The 23343-nt window shown below is 36.2% G+C and overlaps 1 protein-coding gene across 2 annotated transcripts in view; it reads right to left on the bottom strand.

Moving 5' to 3' along the window:
• Window positions 1-23343, bottom strand: part of LOC135841326 (nuclear hormone receptor E75-like) — a 177178-nt gene that overhangs the window by 81423 nt on the left and 72412 nt on the right. The window contains exon 1 of one of the 2 annotated variants that reach the window (XM_065358236.1): window positions 8831-9265. The exons of the other annotated variant lie outside the window; for it this stretch is intronic. Within the exon in view, the coding sequence (XP_065214308.1) occupies window positions 8831-8963 (133 nt within the window). The 5' untranslated portion in view covers window positions 8964-9265. Of the gene's footprint in view, window positions 1-8830; window positions 9266-23343 lie in introns of those variants that run through there. 2 annotated transcript variants of the gene reach the window in all.

Below are 23343 nucleotides of genomic sequence, written 5' to 3'. Positions count from 1 at the left end.
CCTGAGCAAAACTAATAATCAAACAAACTCTTTCAACACAAAAAAACAATCCACCCCTGGAAAAACCTTGACCACCTAAACAGAAGAGAAGAAATAATTATAACCCGTCTAAGAATAGGTCACTCTAAAATCACACACAATCATCTCTATCAAAAAATTCCGAAACCCCCCTGTCAATTCTGTGAAAATGAACCTATATCCATCCAACATTTACTATTCACCTGTCCTAAATTACAGCAAACAAGACTATCTCTCCAAATAGACCCAAATTCAATGACCATTCCAGATAACCCTTCTGAAATCCAAAAATTTATAACCCTACTTAAAAGCACCAACCTAATAAACCAAATCTAAACCCTTCTAGCCACGGGTGTAATAATCGTGCAATTATAAACACCCAAAACAAAAAAAAAACAAAAAAAATAATAATAACGTTCTCTCGAAGAAAAATTTCTAGCCTTAAAACTTTGTACATCTTTCGTACAGTTCCTGTTTTTCCCAAAAAATTGATCTTTTACTACCAAAAAATTTGATTTATTCCTTAATTCCTCAATAATACATAAAAATGCCTTTTTGAGGCGAAACTAATGGTACATATACTGAAAAAAAATTGAAAGAGAACGAAAGTCACCGAACATAAAACTTCTAACCAATTCAGTTGTGATTAGTTTTTTCCAAGGGGTCTGTTTTTCAGATATTTCGAGCAAAAAATATGAGAAAGTTCAAATTTTCCCTCTTCATTTTTTTTATCATTTTTTATTTTTATTTTTAAATAGGATATTCAAAAATGATTACAAAACATTTTAAAACAATTTCATATGATCTTCATTCATAAAAAATAAAATCAGTTATACTTCTGAATTTTTTTTTACCATTTGACCTTGAAAAATTGAACCCTACACCCCTCCCCCACTATCCATTTTTTTCTATTCTCAGCCATCCACTTACTTATTTGAATCTAATCTCAGAAAAATTGACCCCCCCCCCATCTTCTCACCATCCACAATCAATTTCAAAAATTTCTCTAACTCTGCAACTAAATTTTCCCCCCTTCGATGGACAATAGGCGAAATATTTTCAGGATATTCCGATTGGGTTCTTGTTCATTCTTTTCTGTCTCCGGTGAACGCTTCCGAAGCCAAATGGGTTACGAGCTTCGACTCGACTCGACGCTGTATACGTATTCGTATCCCAAAAATAGATCGTTTCGCGTTAAGTGGTTACAATATACAAATACACATCTTTGTATGTTCCACTTTAGGGTTAAGCGCCTAATTTCCAACACGTAATCTCCTAGATATGGCGTACACGTCATAACAAAGCGGACACGTTCGCTCTTATGTCATAAATACAATACTAACACTAACACGATGTCACATACAGGGTGTAAAATGGTTAATCTGCCTTAAGACTGGGGAGAGGGGGGTGCAAGAGGGGGGGAGAAGCCCCGGAGAATTACGAACTCGAAAAAATATCTCTCATAAAACATTTTTTCTCCAAAAAAAAAACCAAACAAACAAAAAAGGATTATAAAAATTTTTGCTATCCTAGCTCGTTAAAACACCAACACCTCTCGTTGGGTTTAAAGTTATACCCCCTCTACCTCACTCATTCACGCCTAACTAAACCCCGAACTCGTCGATAAAATCGATACCTCGTGAATCGCCTTCATCGTGTTTTAATTTTCATAGAGCGTTGAAATAATTCGTCGTTTTACGATATAAAATACCGACGCAGAGAGGGTGAGAAAAAAGGCGCGAAAAAAAATGGTACACGATATTTCAAAAGCCACCGAAAAATAAAAAGAAAGACCTTCTTTGTATAGGAAAGAAAACTCGCGCGAAGAAAACCCCCGGCGTAAAATCATTTTTCAAATTACCCGCGGCCGTGTTCGGCGTTCGCTGGTTCTAAATTCAAAAATTCATAACTCCGCCGAAAAGTGAACGCGCGATGACGTCAATAAAAATAATTCGAAAATCGACGTCGACGTCGTCGTAGTCGTTCTCTCTCGTCGTCGTCGTTGCTTCAAAACACAGAGGGTTTCTTTCTCGAGGACGTAACGCTATATGGAGGAGGAAAAAGGAGGAGCTTGTGGTTCAAGCTATAACGTTGACCCAGTGGCAGTTCGTTCAACTTCAAACTGCGAAACTAGGTCGCCATAAAATGAAAAAAAAAGAGTATATTAATCTGAATTAATTTATGGAAGTTGTGCGTTTTTTTATCTTTTATTTTTTTTTTAAACCGAAAACGAAATATATATTTCGTCGTTTGGAATAAAAATATGTAATTCGATAAGAAATTTTTTTCGCAATTTTTTTTCTCTTCTATTATCTCGAATTTTGATAATAATTTTTACACCAACGATAAATCGTATCAATTTTACCAACACAAGCGTATTATCGCGGATCGAATTTTTATCAGTATCCTCCCCTCCCTCCTATATTTCATCATTCCCCAGTTAGAACAAAATGTAGGTTTTAAATCAAACTAGTTTTCAAAAACTAAAATGCACATCACGTTGCTAAATTGTATTTTCACACCCCCTCCTGTCCATTTCTCCACCACCTCATTTTCAAAAAAAAAAAAAACTAAAAATATTACAAAGCTATTACACGACACTTTTTTCCCAATCGAATACACGTCGTGTCGTTTTGATCCAATATCCGCAAACAAACGATCCACAATAAAGGATTTTTCTTATCTACTTCGCAATAAGGAAATAGTATTCGAGTCAAATTGGTGAAAAACCTAACACATTTTGTCGAACCGACGTCGCAATTGGCATATTTAAACGATTCGAAAAAAACAAGAAAAAAATTGATAACGAACTAGGCCATTGATAAATTATCAAGGCGAAGAGGATGTAAAGGGGGAACGTAGACTAATAAAAATCAAACGTCGATCTCTGGTCGAGTTTCAATTTAAAAATTTCATTTCGACTGCTACAAAATTTACGTGGAAAAAAATATTATTCGCCAAGTTTTGGAAAACTTGCAAACAGCTGAACTGGCAACACGTTTACAAGTTCATAGAACGTATTACGTGGTTACTTCCACTTTCGCCGGAAGTAATCATCGACGTTGGATTATCTCACACGAATATTATATTGTCGACCGGTTACGAAAGAGGAGGGGCGAGCAGGAGAAGAGGAGGCAGCCAGGCGATGGAAAAACGACAACGAGAGTGACTCGATTGTAATTTGGTCAGTTTCTCTTTCATCGTGAATTTTTTTTTCGCTCAAAATTCGATCAGGTTTTTGAAATCGACGCAAAATGAAGGGGATGGGGCTTCAAATTTTGTATTTTTTTTTCAGCCAATTTCTCTATCATCGTGAACATCTATTTTGTCAAAATTATGAAAAAATTTTCAAAACAGTCATGGATGGGAGGGGGAGGGGGAGGGGGCGATGGAGCTCGAAATATAAATTTTGTAATTCGTCCAATTTCTCTTCCATCACGATGACTTTTTTTTTGTCAAAACATGGCGTATTTTTTCAAAACCGGTACGAAGGGGCGGGGGGGTAATGTTGGGGGCATCACGCTAAAAATTCCATTTTCGTTTTTTGGCCAGGTTTATCTTCTTTGTGAATTTTTTTTCGTCAAAATGTGATCCTTTGTTTTGAAAAAGGTCGCAGGAGAGTATTGAAGGAGGGGGTGGGGGTAACCTGGCGCAAAATATTATCCACACGACACTTGGTCTCTTCTTTTGCGAAACAACCTCAATCAGCACGTATTGTAAAATGAATATAAAAAAATGGTCGATTTCGACAAATCCACATCGACGACCGACGTCGACAGCCCTGATGATGACCTAATTACGTCTTACAGCGGAATGACGATTAAAGTTGAATGAACCGTACGCACCTCGAAGAAGTCGACCGCACGCCACCGCACCGAGCACCGCGTCCGTGCCACAGCCATGCCAGTCCCTAGGTCCACCGCCCGACTTGGCGAGAGATAAGTGTGTAATAATCTCGTTCTCGCCCTGTTTCCATCGCCCTCCACTCGCTCGCCCACCAGAGAGCTGACTGGGGCATGGTGGAGGCCACTTCTCCTTGAAAGTTACCCCTTTTATTATTATTGCTCGTACTTTTTCAACACGAAAGTGCACACTTCACACCATCGCCAGCCTGTGCGGTGTGCGTCTCCCCTCCCCCCCTCCGAGCCCGATCAACACTCTACATTGGGATGGCCACCTTTCGCGGATCAACGACCGTTCGCTGCTGCCACACGCACACTCATAACGTCGTCGACTCTCGCGATAACACCAACCACGATCACCGCCAATCGCTATTTTAGAGTTTAGGCTAATAACGAACGCGAAAATGTTACGATGACGTTGACCCAATTCGTCCGTAAACGTTATTTTTTTTTCTCGGTCCCTGCTGTACACATTCCTACCCCCATTCACCTCTCGAGTACCATACTCAGTCGATCATATTTTTCGCACTCTTTATCCCTCGTTGCTGGCTCGTTCGTCGGCGAATATGTCCAATAATTCACTCCCGCAAACCAACCACCTCCTCTCACTCCTCAGCCCATATGCCATTGAAACGGAAGCGCGAGTAAATTTTACAAAATTATTTTCCCTGTATAACTTTTTATACCTCTTCTCACCTCTCCACCTCCTCATCTCGATTCATTTCACATCACATCCACTCGACTCGTTCGCGCCCCCCTCTCTTTGCGTAAATAATTTTTCAACAACTCGCCAGCAATTTAATGAAATTAAAAACTACTCTCGCGCGAAAGTTAAACAATCCATTTTCCAACTTTGGCTCGAACAAACATACCGACTAAAATTTTATTAATCATCCAAAAACGATATTTTATCGCCGCAAATATTACAACGATATTTTCGCTTTCTTTTTACCTCATTTCTTATACTTAGGAAATCTCACGCCAAGCCAAACCACGTTCCCTGTGTACTTTAATTTATCGACGAAATCGTCGCGATTTTTATTATATTATTTCTCTATCTTTCTAGTGTAGATACGAGTAGGTATTTTTTTTCTTGGCGCAGAGAAATCCAAATCCACGCTTTATTGAAAATGGATTTAAGGCCTTAAGGGGGATTTTGAAATTTATGCTTATATTTTCTCGTCGTACTTCGCCGAGTTCCAGTTACTGCGCCGTGTTTATGGCAAACATAAAATTTCACTTTCCTTTTATAACGTGTCGTGATTAAATAAACTTCGCTTTTACCCTCTCTAGAATACGTAAATTTGCGTTTACACATTTGAAAATAAAGTAACCTCATAATATACAGCCCCATGTTTCGTCTTATTTGATGCGAAAAAATTTCCAAGGATTTTTACCAACGGGAGGGGTGCAGGAGAGAGGAAAAGAAGAGGAAAATTACGCCGTTTTTTTTCACATTCGTTTACGGCCTAACACGAAATCGAAAATATATCTACCAATGAAATTCATTATAGGTGTAATAAAAAGAGCGCGAGAAATGAAAAATAATGAAACTGAGACAGTGTTGCCAAATAAAACATATGACTAAAACGTTCAAATGAGAAAACATTTTCGATTTTTTTTTTGGGGGGGGGGGGTTATGGAAAGGCTATATAACAAATTTTCAAGCCCCACACGAATGACTTTTGCATGACTTCACAAGATGACATTTTTTCCTGGCAAAACACCAAGATAAAACATGTTTAATCTGACTCACTCCCCCCTCCCCAATAAAAAATAAAAATTGTATTTTTTTAATTTCAAAAAAAATGAAATGAAAAATAAAAAAATAATGATTTTGTGTAAAGATTTTTAACAAAATTATAATTGTTCCTCTAAAAAAAGATGGAATAGATTTCAAATCAAAATGATATTTTTTGGTGAAAAAAATGGCCATCATTTGAAAAAGTGAGAAAATTACAACTTTTAGGGTAAAAAATGAAAAAAAATTACCATTAATTACTAGTGAAAATCACTTGTTTTCAAATTTACACTCAAACTCGATAAAAACATCTCCTTTATTACTCTCATTGCTCCCGAGCCAGAAAAAAAATTGCCCTCGAAACAAAACCATGGTTTAAATTTAAATTCAAATCGACAACGAGTCAATTAGTAGAAAAAAATTGCTCTCATTTCTCATCCTACGTGATGATTCAATTAAAAGCAATTTTCACGTCGTTGTAACGTCCTCGATAAGTCACAGTGGAAAAAAAAATTCCGCTTCAGTGTTGCCAACCGAGCAGACTAGGATAATAAACCATAGTAGATAAATTTGGTAATTAAACTTACGGATGGATTTTTCGTAACAGTGTTAACGACTTTGTTGACTGTGTTTACAACATATCGATGCTTTTAATACAACTCTGTCGTTAGCATAATTTTATTAGGCTCTAATAATAAAGGGGAGCTTTACAGTTTTGTTTTATTAATACCTACCATATACACAGCTTGACGCAAATAATATAAGTTATGACGTAAGTAGACTAGACTCAGGTACACGTGAAATCGCTCAAATGAAGGGGAAAACGTACAGAAATATTACCTTGTTTTTACTTTTTGAAAACATTCAACCACGAAACAAACAAGATGAAAAAAATAGCTATCATTCGCGCAGCATCACTCGATTTCAAATATATATTGGGAGAAAATATTTCACCGGAAGATTCTAGAAAGAGCGAATTTGAAACCCCCGTTACCGTTCGTACTATAGAGAACGTATCTCTACCCACATCCGTATAGCGTATTCGCAGTCAGATAGCGGGGCAAAAGTGGTACCAGGTCAATGAACTCGTATACGCGACGTCGAAGTCGAACTTTTACCACACGAGCTCGTGAACTTTCGTCGTAAACTACACACGGTTCAGGTTCCTTTCCTCCTTTAGTTGCTCTCGTAATGAGAACACCTCCGATACCTTTACACATAGGAATTCTTATTGTATAGCACAAAGAGCTGAGATTTCACTCGGTTTGGTTTGGTTTTATTTTCGACTTAAAAATAACTATACAGGTACTGTTATTGAAATGGAAAACGTGACTGAAAATTCACTCGAAGCCCAAAATAAACTGGCGAGTCGGGTGAGTTAATCGAGCAACATATGCGGAAACACGTGAGCTATTTCGAAGGGAAAAAATCGTACACGTTTGATTAATTTTTGGGATATAAATAAATAATCGCACGACTGAAAATAATGCGTCAGTGCGACTATTTTTAATTATTAATCACGACAACTCTTCCCGACAAAATAAAATTTTCAACCACCCAACAAATCTGAATTGAACGCTTTTCTCGACTGTCGAGCCAAAGTTCATTTTTAGTTCTCCATTCAGAGACAATTTGAAATTTTTGCAGAAAATTAAAACATCGATGGAGGCTGCAGTCCACACCTTCTGGAGGGAGAATAGAATTCTAGAAATTTCTAGAAATTAATCGAAAGTTGCTCTGGAGGTTTCAGAATAACCAGAAATGATGAAATTCGGTTCGGAGAAGTTGAAATTACCTAGTTTCAGAACTAATTTTCATAATTTTTACAAAGTAGCTCTCACGTTTCTAAAAAAAAGGCATAAATCGCTGAAAAGGGTGCATTTTTTAATTAAGTAATATATTCAAATATTTGCAAAAAATCCGAAAACCAATTCTAACTGTTGAAATGTTGACTATAGGGGGTTTCAGATTATGCTTGAACATTCCAATGGTAAGTATTTGTGTTTTTTTGAAAGCTGAACACAAATTTTATTTAACTTTTAAAATACTTCTAAGGGGTATTGAAAAACTGAAATCTCAAGTTTTAAAGCTATAAAGATTTTTTAGATTGAAAAATGATCTATTCAGAATTCAAGCTTTCCGAATCACTGAATAAAAGTTTTACTTGAATTTCTGAATCTGATTCTTCTCAAGTCAAAGGTCCTGAAAACTATAATCAGAATTTGGAGACTGTTTGGTTAGGACAATTTCATGTTACAGGATGTTTCAGATTTCTGCCAAAAAATTTTTAAGGCCTCGAAAACCAAAATTGTGGCTTTTGGGGCTCTAATGACTCAAAACCTGAAATGTTGACCTTTTTGACAGGTATTCTCGTGTTGCAGGATTTTTCAACATTTTTCTGAGGGGCTCGAAAACCAAAATTGTGACTTTTGGGACTTGAAATCTGAAAATTTTGACGTTTTGGTAGGTATTTTCACGTTTAAGAATTATTCATGTGTCTTTCAAAATTTTCTCAAAATTTCCCAAGGTAAGTAATTAAAGGCCAAAATGGTGACTTATACATTCCTTTGAAGGTCTCAAAAACCAAAAGTTTGGTTTTTTGCGAGATTTTCCCAACATTTTCCGGGGTCTCGGAGACCAAAATTGTGACTGTTGGAGTGTTGGTACTTGAAGACTTCAAACATGAAATTCTGTCTTTTTCACAAGTATTTTCATATTGCAGAATCATTCAAGCGTCTGGCAAAACTTTCCCAAAATTTCCTAGGGTTTTCAAAGGCTAAAATTAAGGCTTTAGGACTCTTTGGAGACCTCAAAATCTGACATTTTGACATTTTAAAAGTATTTTCGAGTTATCTATGAGGACATACCAAAAATCAACCCATCTGGAATCTCTAAAGAGTATTAAAAGGCCCAGATTTAATCCTTTTTTGAAAGTTTTTCAAAATACACAAAAATTTGAGCATTTTATGTCGATTTCTGAACTATAATCAGCAGTAAATGTCAGTTGAAGACAAACTTTTCATCCTAACCATAATTTTTCCAAGCGAAATGATAAGAGACATGGCTTAAATCACAACAGGTGGTTTTAAGAATCTCAAAGATCCGCCCAAACCCGCCCTTCAGACAGAATACGCCAACAACTGAAAAAAAGACCGCAGTTTGCTCTTACCTGCCAACACACGTCCTAAGAGCTGTTCGCTTTCGGGTGAATTCTGCAGATGATGATGATTATCCAAAGACTCGAGAGTATTCTTGGTATCCAGCGAATCATCCGATTCGTGTTTGAAATTGATAACCGTCATCGTTCACAACAAATTTGAAGACAAAACGCACGCGAAAAAGCCCAAAAAAACCACACCAGCACGTCCGAAATACCACTCGAAAATTTGGCTACACGCTGCGCATAATTAAACAACCATCTCGAACACCTTAAAAACTATACATACGATCGCACGCCACGTCGTCGTCGAAAGAGTACTACGAGTATTAAAAAGCCGACAAAAAATCGTGATCAGGTCGCGAATCGCGATCAAAATCGAACTTGGAAAAATTTCGTTTTCCGATGATTAAAACAACATAAAAACAACAAAAATAACCATAAACTGATAACACAGTCGTACCGACCTGAACGTCAACGACGACAACATTGCTAACCACATGTACAACATAGACGCCGAGACAACACTCCAAGGCAACAGCCGATGTTCCCCACTACGATTATGGTTGTGTTTTTTTTTTCATCACATTTCTCTTTCACTCACCTGACCTCCGCCGTCGCATCCTTACTGTTAAATTTCGCGCGTCCGAGGGCCCCCCTTCACTCCTCGAATGCGGCTTGATTGAATATACGACGCATAATTGCGGTAATCACTTTCACCGGGCTCGATTTTATAACGCGAAGATGTATCAACGGCTTACTTTTGCTTTCTACATAACGGACCTAACTCCCTCCCTTTGATTCGTATACGACGAGTAACGTGGATCTCGCCTCTCGGGCTCAACTGATAAACATCGTCATCGGAGTAATGCCCTATACACACGCTTTCTATCCCAATGACAAAAATGCTCCTCAGCTTTGACTCGACTCGACTCGACTGCGGCTGCTGGCTCGTCAACGACCATAATTTCTCGCTAGTGTGGCCATAGCCTCGCTTATCATAACGGCTCTTCGGTCTCTCGTAGGCCTATAATACATTACGTCTGTATAATTTTTTCGAAATTTTTTCCTCTGCGAGTAACTCCGTTAGAATACTTATTCCACACTGCAGCGAGGCAAAGAGACAGATGGCGATAACTTTCCATACCTAACAGCATTCCTACATCGAATTAATCCTCATAATATTATTCTTATTTCACCTCGAACTACGACTATACTGGAGACTGGTAAACCGGCTACGTCTATGCAGATGGTAAATTTCAAGCTCGAAACCCTCTATAATAACCGGATAAACTTTTCAACCTGATGGAGCATCTTTCGCCGAAGAAAATTCACAGTATACGATTCAGATTTACATACCACTCTCTTTATCTGTATAGGTAGTTTAAAATTAAACCAATGCTCGTTTTACTCGAAGCTTATTAGCTTTAGATTTCGTCGAAATGTTTTCCAGCTACGAGTATTTTATTCGCAGAGTTCGTTCGCTGCCTTGAAAAGTTTACGTTGGATACGAACCTATCGTAGATATTTCCTACCTCTCTTCGTTTTCCTTCTCATCTTCAACAGTGACGTAAATTCCTACCAAGCGCAAGCAGTCGTTGTGTTCTAGTTACCTAATTCGATCTCCTTCGCTGTATAAAGGGAGTTTTTCCAACTGCCGATATTACATTCGAATTCGTGTACTTAAACCAAGGAGTTGTTGCGTTCATTTTTAGTACTTCAAGTGCCTGTCTATGGCCGAAAGACGAGATTTTACCACCGATTTTCTCAACTTAACAATTTACGAAAACTTATGTCATTCGGCGTTTATCATTTTTTTATTCATTTAGTTGGAAATAATTTCCATCAAATTGTAAATAAGTGTAAAAAAATCTGAACATGAAATTTTTCCAAGTGGTTGACAGGGGGTTTATGACGCAAATTTTCGAGTGTGTTTGAAAATTGACGCAAAATACCCGTCTGATAAATTCAAAAAAAAAAGGCGAATGACGTCAAATGCAGTGAAAAGAAAAAATACTCGTAGAAATTCACATAGTGTAATAATAAGGTTGATACTACATCTATTTTGTATTATTATTAATTTTCATCATACATACGAATAGGTGAAATTCTGCTTTCTTTAGAGATTCTAGATGGATTGGTTTTTAAGACGCATCAATAGATAACTCAAAAATACCCTCAAAGGGTCAAAATTCAGACTATGAAGTCTTCATCGGGTCCTAAAAGTCACAATTTTGATTTTTGAAAACTTTAAGAAATTTTGATAAAGTTTCGGCAGCCACCTGAATAATTCGGCAATATGAAAATATCTGCCAAAAATTCAAAATTTCATATATCAAGTCATCAAGTGCTAAAAGTAACAATTGGTCTTCGAGACCCCGAAAGTTTTTAGAAAAATCTTGCAAAAAGTCAAACTTTTAGATTTTAAGGCTATCCAAGAAACCTAAGAGTCACAATTTTGGCATTTCAGAACCGTAGAAAATTTTGAGAAAATTTTTTCCAGAGACACGAATTGTTCTGCAACGTGAAAATACCTACCAAAAAGTCGAAATTTCAGATTTCAAGTCCTTCAAGTCCCAAAAGTCACAATTTTGAATTTTGGGGAATTTTTAAAAAATCGCCAAATTGAGCTAGAAAATTGAAATTTGGTATGTACCCTATTTTTGACCTCCCAAATCGATTAGAAGCAATTTCGAATGGACTTGAAAACTTCTGGAGCCTTCAGATGATTTTTAGATGTTCCAATGCTCACAAAAAGTAACTTAATCCGACTAGAAAGCTTAAATTTGACCGTATTGAATTTTCAATTTGGAAAATTCATATAAGAGACAGTTTCAAGTAATTTTAGAGTCTCCGGGGATATTTTGGAAATTTCACTGCACAAAAAACGCTCTAAAATCTATTCAAATCGATTTCAACACTAATTATCTATGATGAGAAGGAGAACTTACTCAACCAATCACGTGAAATTTTTCGAAAATTTTTGCAGTGTTTTTTACAAACTGGAATTTTCAAAAATGGGATAATGACTCAAGAACGACTCAAAACAGCATTCAATTGATTCGCGAGACCGAAAATGAGGCAAATTTCAAATTTCAACGGTCTATAGCTCAATTTACATTAACTTTTGTATAAGAATTGGCGTTTTTAAAAATTTGCGGTGGCTTCAAAATATGTAGCTCAAAAGGACTTGAAAATGCTTCTAATCGATTCAAGAGGTTTAAATTAATAAAAAATTCCAGCTTTTTAGCTTAATTGGGTGAAATTTTCATTTCTCCTTTAGTTAACTTTGCTTCATGATTCTGAAATTCCCCAAAATACAAAAAATCGTTTTTAGCGCTTGAAATGGCTGATGTGAGGGATTTTTGCATTCTAAATGATGTTTTTTTTTTGCAGAGCTGAGTTTTGATCAACTCGTTTCTCGTGAATATTCCAAATTTTTCAACATCGGTACCCATCCAATTTCTCAATGCAGACGATCAACCAGATAATCCGTTAGTCTATCCCTGCTTTGAAAATGGAAACTCGGAACGATATTTCTCAAATCTTCGATCTTTTGCCCTTGACAGATCAAAGTTTATGCCCACACACCACATAGAGTATACTTTATAGCCAACCTTGCAATTGGAATTGGTAAAGATGAAAGTATCGAGTTTCCATCGTCGTATATCGACTTTGAATATGCTCAATCGAGAGGTTATAAATGTCAAATTTCTTCTCTTCTAAATTTTTTTTGGCAATTTCGTGAACTAATCGATACGAATAAGCACTGAAGTGTACCAGCATCACGACTATCTCGTTATAAGGAACGATGGAAATTGGAGCAAAAAAATTCTCAAACTCGTAATTCTCCAACGAAGGTCACTTTCGTAACAGCATTACTCAAGAAATCGAGTACCAATACCAATCAACTGCAGAGCTCGGTGCGCTTGCATGTACACGAATATATACGATGACCATGTAGAAAAATCTAGAGCTCATAAATCGCATCTCGAAGAATCACTGGCATTGTGGCGCTTCAAAAGATCCCTAGCGCCTTCCTCCTCGAACTTGACCATCGCAAGTATTCGTCGCTACGTCGCCGCCGCCATCCGCCAACAAAAACTACAATTAGCTGGATCTTTTTTCTTCTTCATAACGGTGGAAAATAGCCCGTGAACCGGTTCAGTTTACTTTTGCTTTCACGGCGAATTCCGATTCAACGTGGACGACTTTCTCTTTACCGGAACGTGAATCGGTCGCTTCCGAGGTCGTTGATCTAACTCCTAACTCCAAGACATACAGCCGCGTGTTTTGTAAACAAAACATGCTACTGGTTGAGACCCTCTCACCCCCTCACCCCCCTCGTTCGTTCGTTTGCCCGAATTACTCTTTTTTTCCCTTTTCAAAGTACCGCTATACTGCAGACACGCAGATTTCAATTACCGACGCGATATTCGGTTTCGTTTTTCTCTTTTTTTTCCCCCTCTCTCTCTACTGAGATTTTTTTATTCGTTCACTGGTTCGATGCTGGTGATGGTTTGTTTGTGTTTTCTTCTTTTTCAACTGTTTCGCCTTCTCTTTTAGTTTTACTGGCGTTTTGTCGACCTCTGGGTCACGTGAGAAATTACTTCACGGTGAACGGTACTTCGTTCGAATTTTACCAACTCAACGATACCGTTACCGTTATATTATACACTAAATGTAGTAACAGTATGATCGCGTAATTCGGGGCAACAAACTCTCCGATAAGCCCGCTAAATAGGAGAAAGTGATGAGGAGCAGGGGTGTTTACGATATGGTTTCTCGTGTACCGTATTTAGATATGGGTGATTCTCTTGGCGCGAAAAAAAAACTGTACTTTTTTTCCGGCCAATGATTTTGATCATTGGTGCTATATGTATACCTATACCTCATCATCATTTTGTTTACTTTCCATTGCTGATCGTTTCGCTTCGCGTAGAAGTAAATCTATATACCTACACTGGGAGTTTTAATTGACCGAATTTTTATTTTGTAGAAATTTTAAAGAGATTTCAGTCATGTGACATTTTATTGTAAAGAAATACTCCCACCTTGTGGCTCTATACTTAATAAAGACAGTCTAATCAAAAGTAAGATTTATCGAACTGAAACTCTCGAGTTAGATCAAAATTAAACATCGCAAATTCCCAATTTTGAACAAAATATTCAACTCAATTTGAAATCCACTGATTCGATGTGTCCAAATCATTGTTGAATCGAATGGATTTTCATTTATTTGATTGAACAACTGTGTACCCTTCCCTCTCCCCTCTTCATTATGAAAATGAAAATAATTTTGAAAAAATTGAATTGTTCTCTAGAAGTCCAGCAAAATACACTTGAAATTGCTAATTAATTGTTGAATTCTTCGAAAAATCTCAAAAAAAAAAAAAACTCACTTAAGGTAGATATCATTTGCCATATCTCTTTGATTCTCAAGTCGAAAAATTCGTACTCACCTAAAACAGAGAAAAATAAAAATAATTTAGGATTAATTAATCGTTCATCATTTTACTACTCAATTTATAACTAAGTAAGTAGAATCTGCTCATTTTAGAGAACTCTAAAATCTCGATGCAAAACTATAAGTTTTACGTAGAAGCAGTGAGAAATAAATTACGAAAAATAATTGAACTTTGAAAATACATATTTTTCAACTCGTTCTAGCATTTATTGCCTCGAAGTAGAATTTTCACTCATTTTCGCCAGATTTTCGGATCCATAGTCTACTTTCATTTTTAAATTTCAACTTCTTTGTCAGCGAGTAAAAATTTCAACGAAAAAATCAAACAATAAGGGCTATAAACCTGACTGAATTTGCTTACAGTGAATTTAGAAAAATGCCTAAAATTTCAGATGCAACGATCAAAAAATTTTATTAATATTCCATAAGTAAGCTTTTTAGCTCAAAAATCACAAAAACGCAAGTTTTGTGGAATATCATTATCATCATCCCTTCTCCCCAGTGAAATACTTCCAATTTACACAAAAATCCCATTAAACTATGTGTTGTGAGGGAGGCGGCCGCGGCAGATTGAAGTTTCGATGCTGTAAAATTGATGAAAAAACTGGGCTTCAGCATAGTACTTCTGTCAGAGCACTTTTCAAGCACTTCAATACTTTTTAGAGGAGGGGGAAGGGGAATCAACACGTATAATGCGATATTTTTTCGTTTTTTCGATACCATCGGATGTTCCAAGTTTTTTCTTATGGGGGGTGGGGGGGGGGGGGGTGGGGGGTGGGATGGGAGGAGCGCCAAGAATACTTTTCACTAATTCAATTTTTTGTTGAGAGTACATTTTGCAACTACAAATCCTATACCTATTTTGAAGGGTAGGGGTGAAGGTTAAAAATTTTACGTGTAAGTTTTTCGTTTTTCCGATGTTTTGGGACATTTTCTTTTTTTGGGGCAGTGGAGGGGAGGGGAGGAGGGATACAACACCTTCACCATTTCAGTTTTTTATTTTTCCAACTTTCAAATATCCATTTAGCATTTTCAATGAAATTTTCATCATACTTTTTCAAAAAAATCTTGTTTTTCAAGAGCAAAAAAATGAGTTTCTTTTTTTTATATTTTATTTTACTAAAGCAAAGCGAGAGCGGAAATTTTTTAGAAAATTTTTGTTATTTTTCAATCTTGAAGTGGGCAGCTCTGAAAATTTGGCACATTTTTAATGTAGTGTCACAAGTTGGTTAATTTGGAATTTAGCAATGATTTTTTTTTTTCAAAATTCTACAAAGAGAGGATATGAACTGAAAAATTTTGAGTTTGATGGGAAAAAAAGAAAAAAAAAAGACTTGCTCAAAAACACGAGTTGATCAGCTTGTGAAAAAATTGCCTAAATAAATTCCTACAAATAAGAATCCTAACTTGGAACAGAAATTGAGAAAACAAAAATGGAGAATCAAAACTGATAAGGTGATTACATTTCACTTTTTCAACATCTTTCTCTATTCTCAGGTGACTTAGCTAATAATTTAAGAGAAAATAAGAACAAAGATAGAAAAACAAATTCTTAATTAATAAGTTGAAAAAAATGCACCTTGAAATTTTTCTTTGTTTTCAGTTCTGATTTCTGATTTCCTTTTTAAATTTTAGCAATGAAAGTATGTGAATATTTTGTGGAGGAGAGAAGGGGAAGAGAGAAGCCTTCATTTTTTTTATTCAAGTTTAAAGGCATCGTTTTTATAAAACCGAAATACTCGTATTTCCTTATCGTTTGTTAGACTCAGAGTAAAATTTTTGGCAATTTCAGTTGGCCAAGATGATTACGACGTCTTCTTGAACAAAAATCTGCGAATAGTTGAAAAACTCAAACGTCAGCAGAAGACGCCGGAATCAGATGAAAATGTGAAAAACCGGTTCCAAGGAGTTGATTTTAAGATAGAAATTGAGTTTTTACCATTTTCACTTAAAAAGATCAGGATTTCACATTTTTCTTTCAAGTTTTTATAACTGACAATAATTTTGAGAACAATTGAAAAATGTGACCAAAATCAAAAAACGAACATGGATAGTAGAAGGGGGGAATTTGCTAAAGCTTTACCCAAGTTTCTTCAAAAACTTTCGTTCTCATTTGTTCAAATAATCGTATAGCAATTATTTTAGTAATTTTATTTCTTTTTCTACAAATCTTATCCGAGTTGATATAACTACAATATTTTCATACAACTTATAAAAATTCTCTAAACAGCCCAGAAATGAAAAAAAAGTTCAATCACGTAGTTTAACACTCTGCATCAAGTTCGCAGAAAAAAAATTACAAATCTGATTTGAAAAAATAAGAAACTGCGGCTAAGATGAATAAGACGTATAGGTATCAATAGTAAAATTTTCAGATACATCGACTCGATAGCAAACGAGTACAAAATTGACCAAAAAAATTTCCCCAATAGGTAACCTCGTCCTACTCGATTGTAATCTAATATCATACCCTTCCTCTTCCTCTACAACTGCACATTTAAGCATATAAAAATCCATCCCAACGTACGTCCCAATTACAGAGAAAAATTTCACCTAGACCTACAGACGAGTAAATTTCAATTTCACGTTCGATATGCACACTCGCTCGTCGACTGCAATAATTCACGAAGTCGAAATCCAAGTCGATAGCTATACGTATTCGTTTCGTTGAAAAAAATCGTTACTGCAATTTCACGGTTTATCGATTTAAAAAATCGCACGGTTGTGGTACACACGGGTCAGTCCGACGTTTAGTTTGTATTTAAACACATTGTAATACGAAACCGGTTTTCAAGAACGCCAACTGCGAAGCTCGCGTTTATTAAAAATAGCATATAAATTGCAACGGTACATTGTCGAGTCTCGCGACATGTACCGGTTCGTCGTGATTGCTTTCTTCGGCTGGGCTGCGCTCCCGCTCTGCGCTTTTCGCGCTCTCTTCGCCATTAAATGGCTGATTAGCGAGATGCTATATACGAGTGCACGCAGACTTGTTCCATATACTACGCGAACCAGTACGTTACACTTTCACTCTCGCTTTCTTTGCTCTATTCAGAGAGAAAAAAAACACCGTTACTTTCTTACAACTCGTTCATCGCCGCCGCCGCCGTCATCATTTACACATATTATAGCGTACCTACCTACGTCTGTCTATCCTCCATCTAGCACTACTAGCAGCTCAACTTCGTAATATTACGAGAAGACGATGACACTGGAATTAAACTACACGCGTTGCTTTATTCTCTCACTCGTGTTGTCAGAATTGTTGTTGTTATTTTGTACGTCTCACATAGCAGGCGCCCCTACACTGTAGTTGTGTATTTTGTAGATTACTTATACGCGACCGCAGCTCGAGCCGTTCTACAAAACTAATTAAACATTTCAGTCCTCGGCTGGAGTAATCTCTCCGAGTACATAATTCAAATCTCCGCCAGCGTCGTCGAGTAGCATCTGCGTACCCTGACGACGGGTACCAGCTGATGCCAGCGACCGCTATACGCGTGTCCATCAGCGCGTGTTTAGCTTTTGCCACACCTTTACAGTCGCATGGCATTTTTCAAAGGCGACCGAAAGTCAACCAGATGGCCACAGGGGAGGAGTAGATGCAACCGACTGATTACAGAGACCTAAGAGGTACCTAACTAAAAAATCAACAACGCGTATGTAAACGTCGAAGGTCGTAGAACTCCTCGTACCTCGTATACATATACTCGCGTATGGGTATTTTAACCTTTCTTTCCACTCGGTCTACCAATTATTACCAACCACATGACGAGAAAATGCTGGCGTATTAAACTCCGCAGCACTTACACAAACACACAGTCGCGAGCTCGCATATCGATAGATAACCATATGGCGACGAGTCGACCATCAAATCTAACCCAACGGACGACTTGGATGGCAACGATGAAGAAATTTTTTCAGCCTCTATAGAGTGACTAGTGGTCGTCGTCGAGCCAGTGTATGCCCTTTCTATCGTCTCTCTAACCACATAAAAAAAATACACGAGCACACTATCACACCGTTCTAGTAATCATTATGTGTACAAAATACCACAAGTATTTTACCAAGGATGAATTATTCGGACGTTGCCCTCTTCTGTGCCGAGTCATCTGCGTACTCGCGAGCTCGCCAGACATCTTTGAAAACTTAACACTTTCGTTTACTATGGTTATATTTTAGCAGCCAGGTGAAAATATTCAAATTATACCTTTACATTGTGTACGAGATGTTATAATAGTGTTATTAAAATAATGCCTGCTTTTCTCATATATGTAAGTGCATCAATTCGATATGTCTAGATACCGTTCGATGTGGCGTCGAGTCTGTTTAATTTGGGTGTTTCTTTTTCCAGTGTATTTTCACGTGTCTACAATATGACTTTATAGTGCGGTTATTTTATATCTACCGTTTTTATACAGCGAACGTTCTTCAAAATTGAAAAATTCAATCCCGAAAATGCTGTAAAAATGATGGAAAAGAAGAGAAGAAAGAAGGATCCTGACGATAATATCTTTAAATTTCCAAAACATCAATGTTTCACTTTTTACACAAAATTACCCCACCATCAACAGAGAGTCCAACTCTTTTTGAAGAAAATGATTTTTCCTGACTTTTCATGGATTTCCAGGGCAATTTTTCCAATTTTCCATTCCATTCAAATGCCAACTACACTCGCATGGCAGGAGGGGGGGGGGGTCAATTTAGTGAAGAGGAGGCTTTAATAATGTATTCGAGCCAGCATTTTTTGGAGATAATTTTCAAACAGAACTAGAAAACAAGAAAAAGAAATAATAATAGAAAATTACAAAAGTTGATTGACGGAATAAAAAAAAGCCAAACTGGTTATTTTAGCTAAAAATACAATTTTTTGACATACACAGAAAACAGATTTTTTTTTGGCAAAAGTGAGAACTTTTTTTTACAATTTTGACCAAAAATTAGGGCCTTTTTGATAATTTCGGCAAAAAATTGTACTTTTATTCGGTAAACTTGAAAAAAAAACCTTTTTGATAATTTTGACTAAAACCTATACCTTTTTGGCAATTTTGGAAAAAAGCAGCACTTTTTAGACAAAGAAGGCAAGAATCAAAACGGATTAGATATTTAGGCAAGAGAGCACGAATTTCTTAGCAATTTTCGTAAAAATTAGGACTTATTATGGTAATCTTACTTACTGACAATATTGATGAAAAACAGGACTTTGTGGCAAGTTTGAAAAAAATGACTTATTCCGCAATTAAGGCAGAAATCTGCAGCATTTTTTCGGATATAATTCCGCAAAAAAGCAAGGCAATGTAAAACTCAACAAATCATGAAATATGATGCTGAAAATTTAAACAGATCTGCAGGCTTAACGAAAGTTTTAACCAAACAACGATAAAGACTGAAGATGTAACAAGATAATTAAATTTCCAGCCATCTCAATTCAATTGATTTTTTTCTTAGGAGGCTTCTTTCTGAAGATTTTTGAGAAAAATTGCTTATGAAGAAATTTTGAAGATCTCTGAAAGTCAGCAAAGAGTTTCATAAAAAAAAATTAGGAACACGAAGTTGTAAAAAATTGAATTTCCAATCGTTCTAATTTAATTGGTATATTTTTCTGGGAGGCTTCGTTCTTGAGATATTTACAAAAAACTGCAACATGCAGAATTCGAAAAGAGATGATTGAAATTTTGAACAGCTTTGGAGGCTGAACGAAAGGACTTTACGAAAAAAAAATGATAAGAAATGAAACTGAATACATAGAGAATTGAATTTCCAATCTTCTGTGAGTGAATGATTATTGATTATATACTGATTAAAAGACTGATAGGCTCCACTTTCGAAGGCATAACTCGAAAAAATAACTTTGGTTAGTGCTCAACATTAGCCCTTTCTACTCGTTTAAACTGATCCTCCTAAATTTCTGGAGAATCCGTTCTGTAAATTTTTGACCAAGAGGTAAATTCGTCCAAGAGGAATTTCAAAAAATCGAGCAAAAGTCTCGAGAAGCAAATTGTGAGGTTCCTGACCGTAATATAGACAGACATGATGACTGGTTTCATACATAGATTATTCACTCAGAATTGACAATGAAAAAAAATTGAGAAATAATCGATTTTGTTCAATTAATTTGTCATTGAAGTATACAGAGAGTCTAACAAAACTCCCAGACAAAAAAATCGTGATTTTTTCATGACTTTTTCGTGACCTATTTTTCACATTTTTACCGCATGAAAATACCCCCTACCCCACCAAAAAATAAATAAATAACTTGAAACTGCGAGGAAACTTTTTTTATTTCAGTTTTTTCGTTTTTCTGATTTTTTAAGCAAATTTTTAATTTTTTTTCATTTTATGAGCTTTTAAAAAAATTTTCAAAAGTTTTTTTTAGCAAAATTCATGACTTTTTCATGACTTTTCATAACTTTCATGACCGTTATAGACACCCCGAATTTATCTTGAATTTAATAAACATGTAGGCAATCAACATCGAGATTGGAAAATGAAAAAAGTACCATTTGAATACATAAAGCTTCCCGCGAAACGCTGAATTCTTTCTTTTAAAAAGAGGGTTTTCAGATTTAGAAAAAAGTTTCAAAACTTCAGTCGAATTGTTTTTCACAATTCGGGTAATTTTTCATAAACTTCAAAGTAGCTCGTTACAGCAGGAAAAAAAAATCCAACTTTCCACCATTACTCCTGTTCATTCGAGATGGGGGAAAATAATGAAATAAAAATTTTAAACGTTTGAAAATCGTATTTTTTTGGCTTCCACATTTTCACTATTTATCTACGTAAAAAATGGCGGAAAATAATTAAAATGATTAGCATAATTTTTTTCCAACTTCTTTTTTTTCCCCCGAAAGGCGAAAATCTGCTCAGCAACATTATGAGATTACTACTCAAAGGTTCATAATCTCATTACCCTTATAGACTACTTTTGTTCTTTCATCAGCTGGATTAACTTCGTCATTTTCAGCTTAATTTTTATGTAGCAACGTTTCGGTTAAATGAAACAGTTGGGAAGAAAAATTAATATTCGCTAAAGTCAAACCGGATTTTAATTTTTTTTCTATTATTTTCTTCTACGTTTCGAGTTATAAAAAATGAAATAGTATTTTTAATGAAATTTAACCAACATTTTTTCCTCATATAGGCCTAAGTGCTTATCTGATAATGACTGAACACGAATAATAATTTCGATCATATTATTTTGTTGATCGTACTGGAATTTTGAAACACGAGCAACACTATACGCTCTTCAAAATGAACAACTTGGGATCATTTTCAATTCACAATTCTCCTTTTTTCTTTCAGGTCTAGTGCCGAAATCTGAGGTCAGTGGAAAATTTTTTTTTACAATCGCTTCAATGCAAACGATACTTTTGTAATTAGGAGCTTTTTCCTTAGGCCTATTATTTAATCAAAAAATTCAACCGATTAACTCGAAGGATAGGCGCTTCAATTTGACGCAAATATAATGACGCAAATCTCGTTTAGAATTTACGTACAACATTCAATCACAAATGCTCAACTCGGAAACGAATTATACCAATAATACCATCCACTGTCGTGTACTTCCTTTTGTTGAAAACCAATGAAGATCTCAAGCCCACTTCTTCACGCTGAGCAGATAATAAAATTTAGCTTCCTTTTCCACTAAAATTGCTTATTCAAACTGTCAAAACCTTCGCTCACAATGACGTCATTCGAAACGGAAAAAAACACCAGCCTTTTAAGGTTATTCAAATTGAAAAATAATTTTTTAAAGCCTAATCACGCGACCAGTGGTCCGCAAAAAAAAAAGGCAGAGAAGAAAAAAATTACATTACGAGTAATTATAACGCTGGTTTTACCGCGAATCGCGAGTTTATTCGCCATAATACCCACGTTAAGCGGCGTGGAGGGGGGGGCCTAGCGGCGAGGAGAGAGCGACGAGTAAGGGCGCGAGAAACAAAATACCCGCAGAAGGCGACGGGCGCGGTGTCAACTCTATATAACGACCTGATTTCTTGGCCGGGTCAACACACTTGCCAAGGCGAACTATGACGTCATACGTATTTCCAACACCTACCGATGGTTTTCTTTTTCGCATAGCGCCGTATTACCTACTCCTCGTATACGTACGTATATATTGAATTACCGTATTATGTTATCATCTCCCCATCGCCCCCTGCCCCCCTCCTCGCCATACTCCATCTCTCTCGTACTGCTGCTTTATTATTATTCATGCTTCGTACATTATAACCAAACTGTCTCTGTCTTTCTCTCTCTCTCCCATATTGATAGTATAGTTTAGCTTCACTCTCTGTTCAATATTTTAATAGGTACATCGAGTCTTTCGTTACCGATTGACAGACGTGTTAGTGATGCAAATATCTATACGAGTATAGGTTTCTCTCCTCCCTTTGTTTTGTTACTATATATGTATCTTCAACGTAGAATAATTAGCTATTGACAATCAGATACCAAACAGATTTGACAAAGTGTGTATCTGATATTTCATGAAAATTTCAATCACCCGAAAATGTGTTTCAAAATTTATAATTTTTGCAAATCAACTCGTTCAAATAATAATTCTAAAAATACTTCAAAGTACACATATTTCGCAAACAAAAATAATCCCCGGTAAAATTCTTCAATTGCTAAAATTAAGTAAAATGGAAAAAACTGCATCTTTATATTTTCAAGGTTATGTCATTTAAAACACTTTTAATTCCGTTCAAACTCCGGAACAAATTAAGGCCACAGTAACTCAAAACCTCCTTCGGTAACATTCACTACAACTCATTGCCAGCAACGTTTAAAATAATTCAACACCGAAATTATTTCACTTCTAAAAATCACCTCACGGATTGAAAAATAAAAATATGTAATATCTGAGTTTTAAAATTCATTACCACCATCAAAACAAAAATATCACCCACTAAACGGAACACAATTCATATTTTGAACGTGTTGAAAACCACCTTGCTAAACGCTCCCCCCTTGCATTTCTTTGTACTCGTATTTGCGGCGAAAAGTTATGCAATTTTATTAACGTCTAGTTTCGTATGGTTTTTTCAGGCATTAC

Source organism: Planococcus citri, chromosome 3, assembly GCF_950023065.1.
Source record: "Planococcus citri chromosome 3, ihPlaCitr1.1, whole genome shotgun sequence".
NCBI lineage: Eukaryota > Metazoa > Arthropoda > Insecta > Hemiptera > Pseudococcidae > Planococcus > Planococcus citri.
The sequence above is the reverse complement of the archived record's forward strand: the minus strand, read 5'-3'. Positions and strand labels throughout refer to the sequence as shown.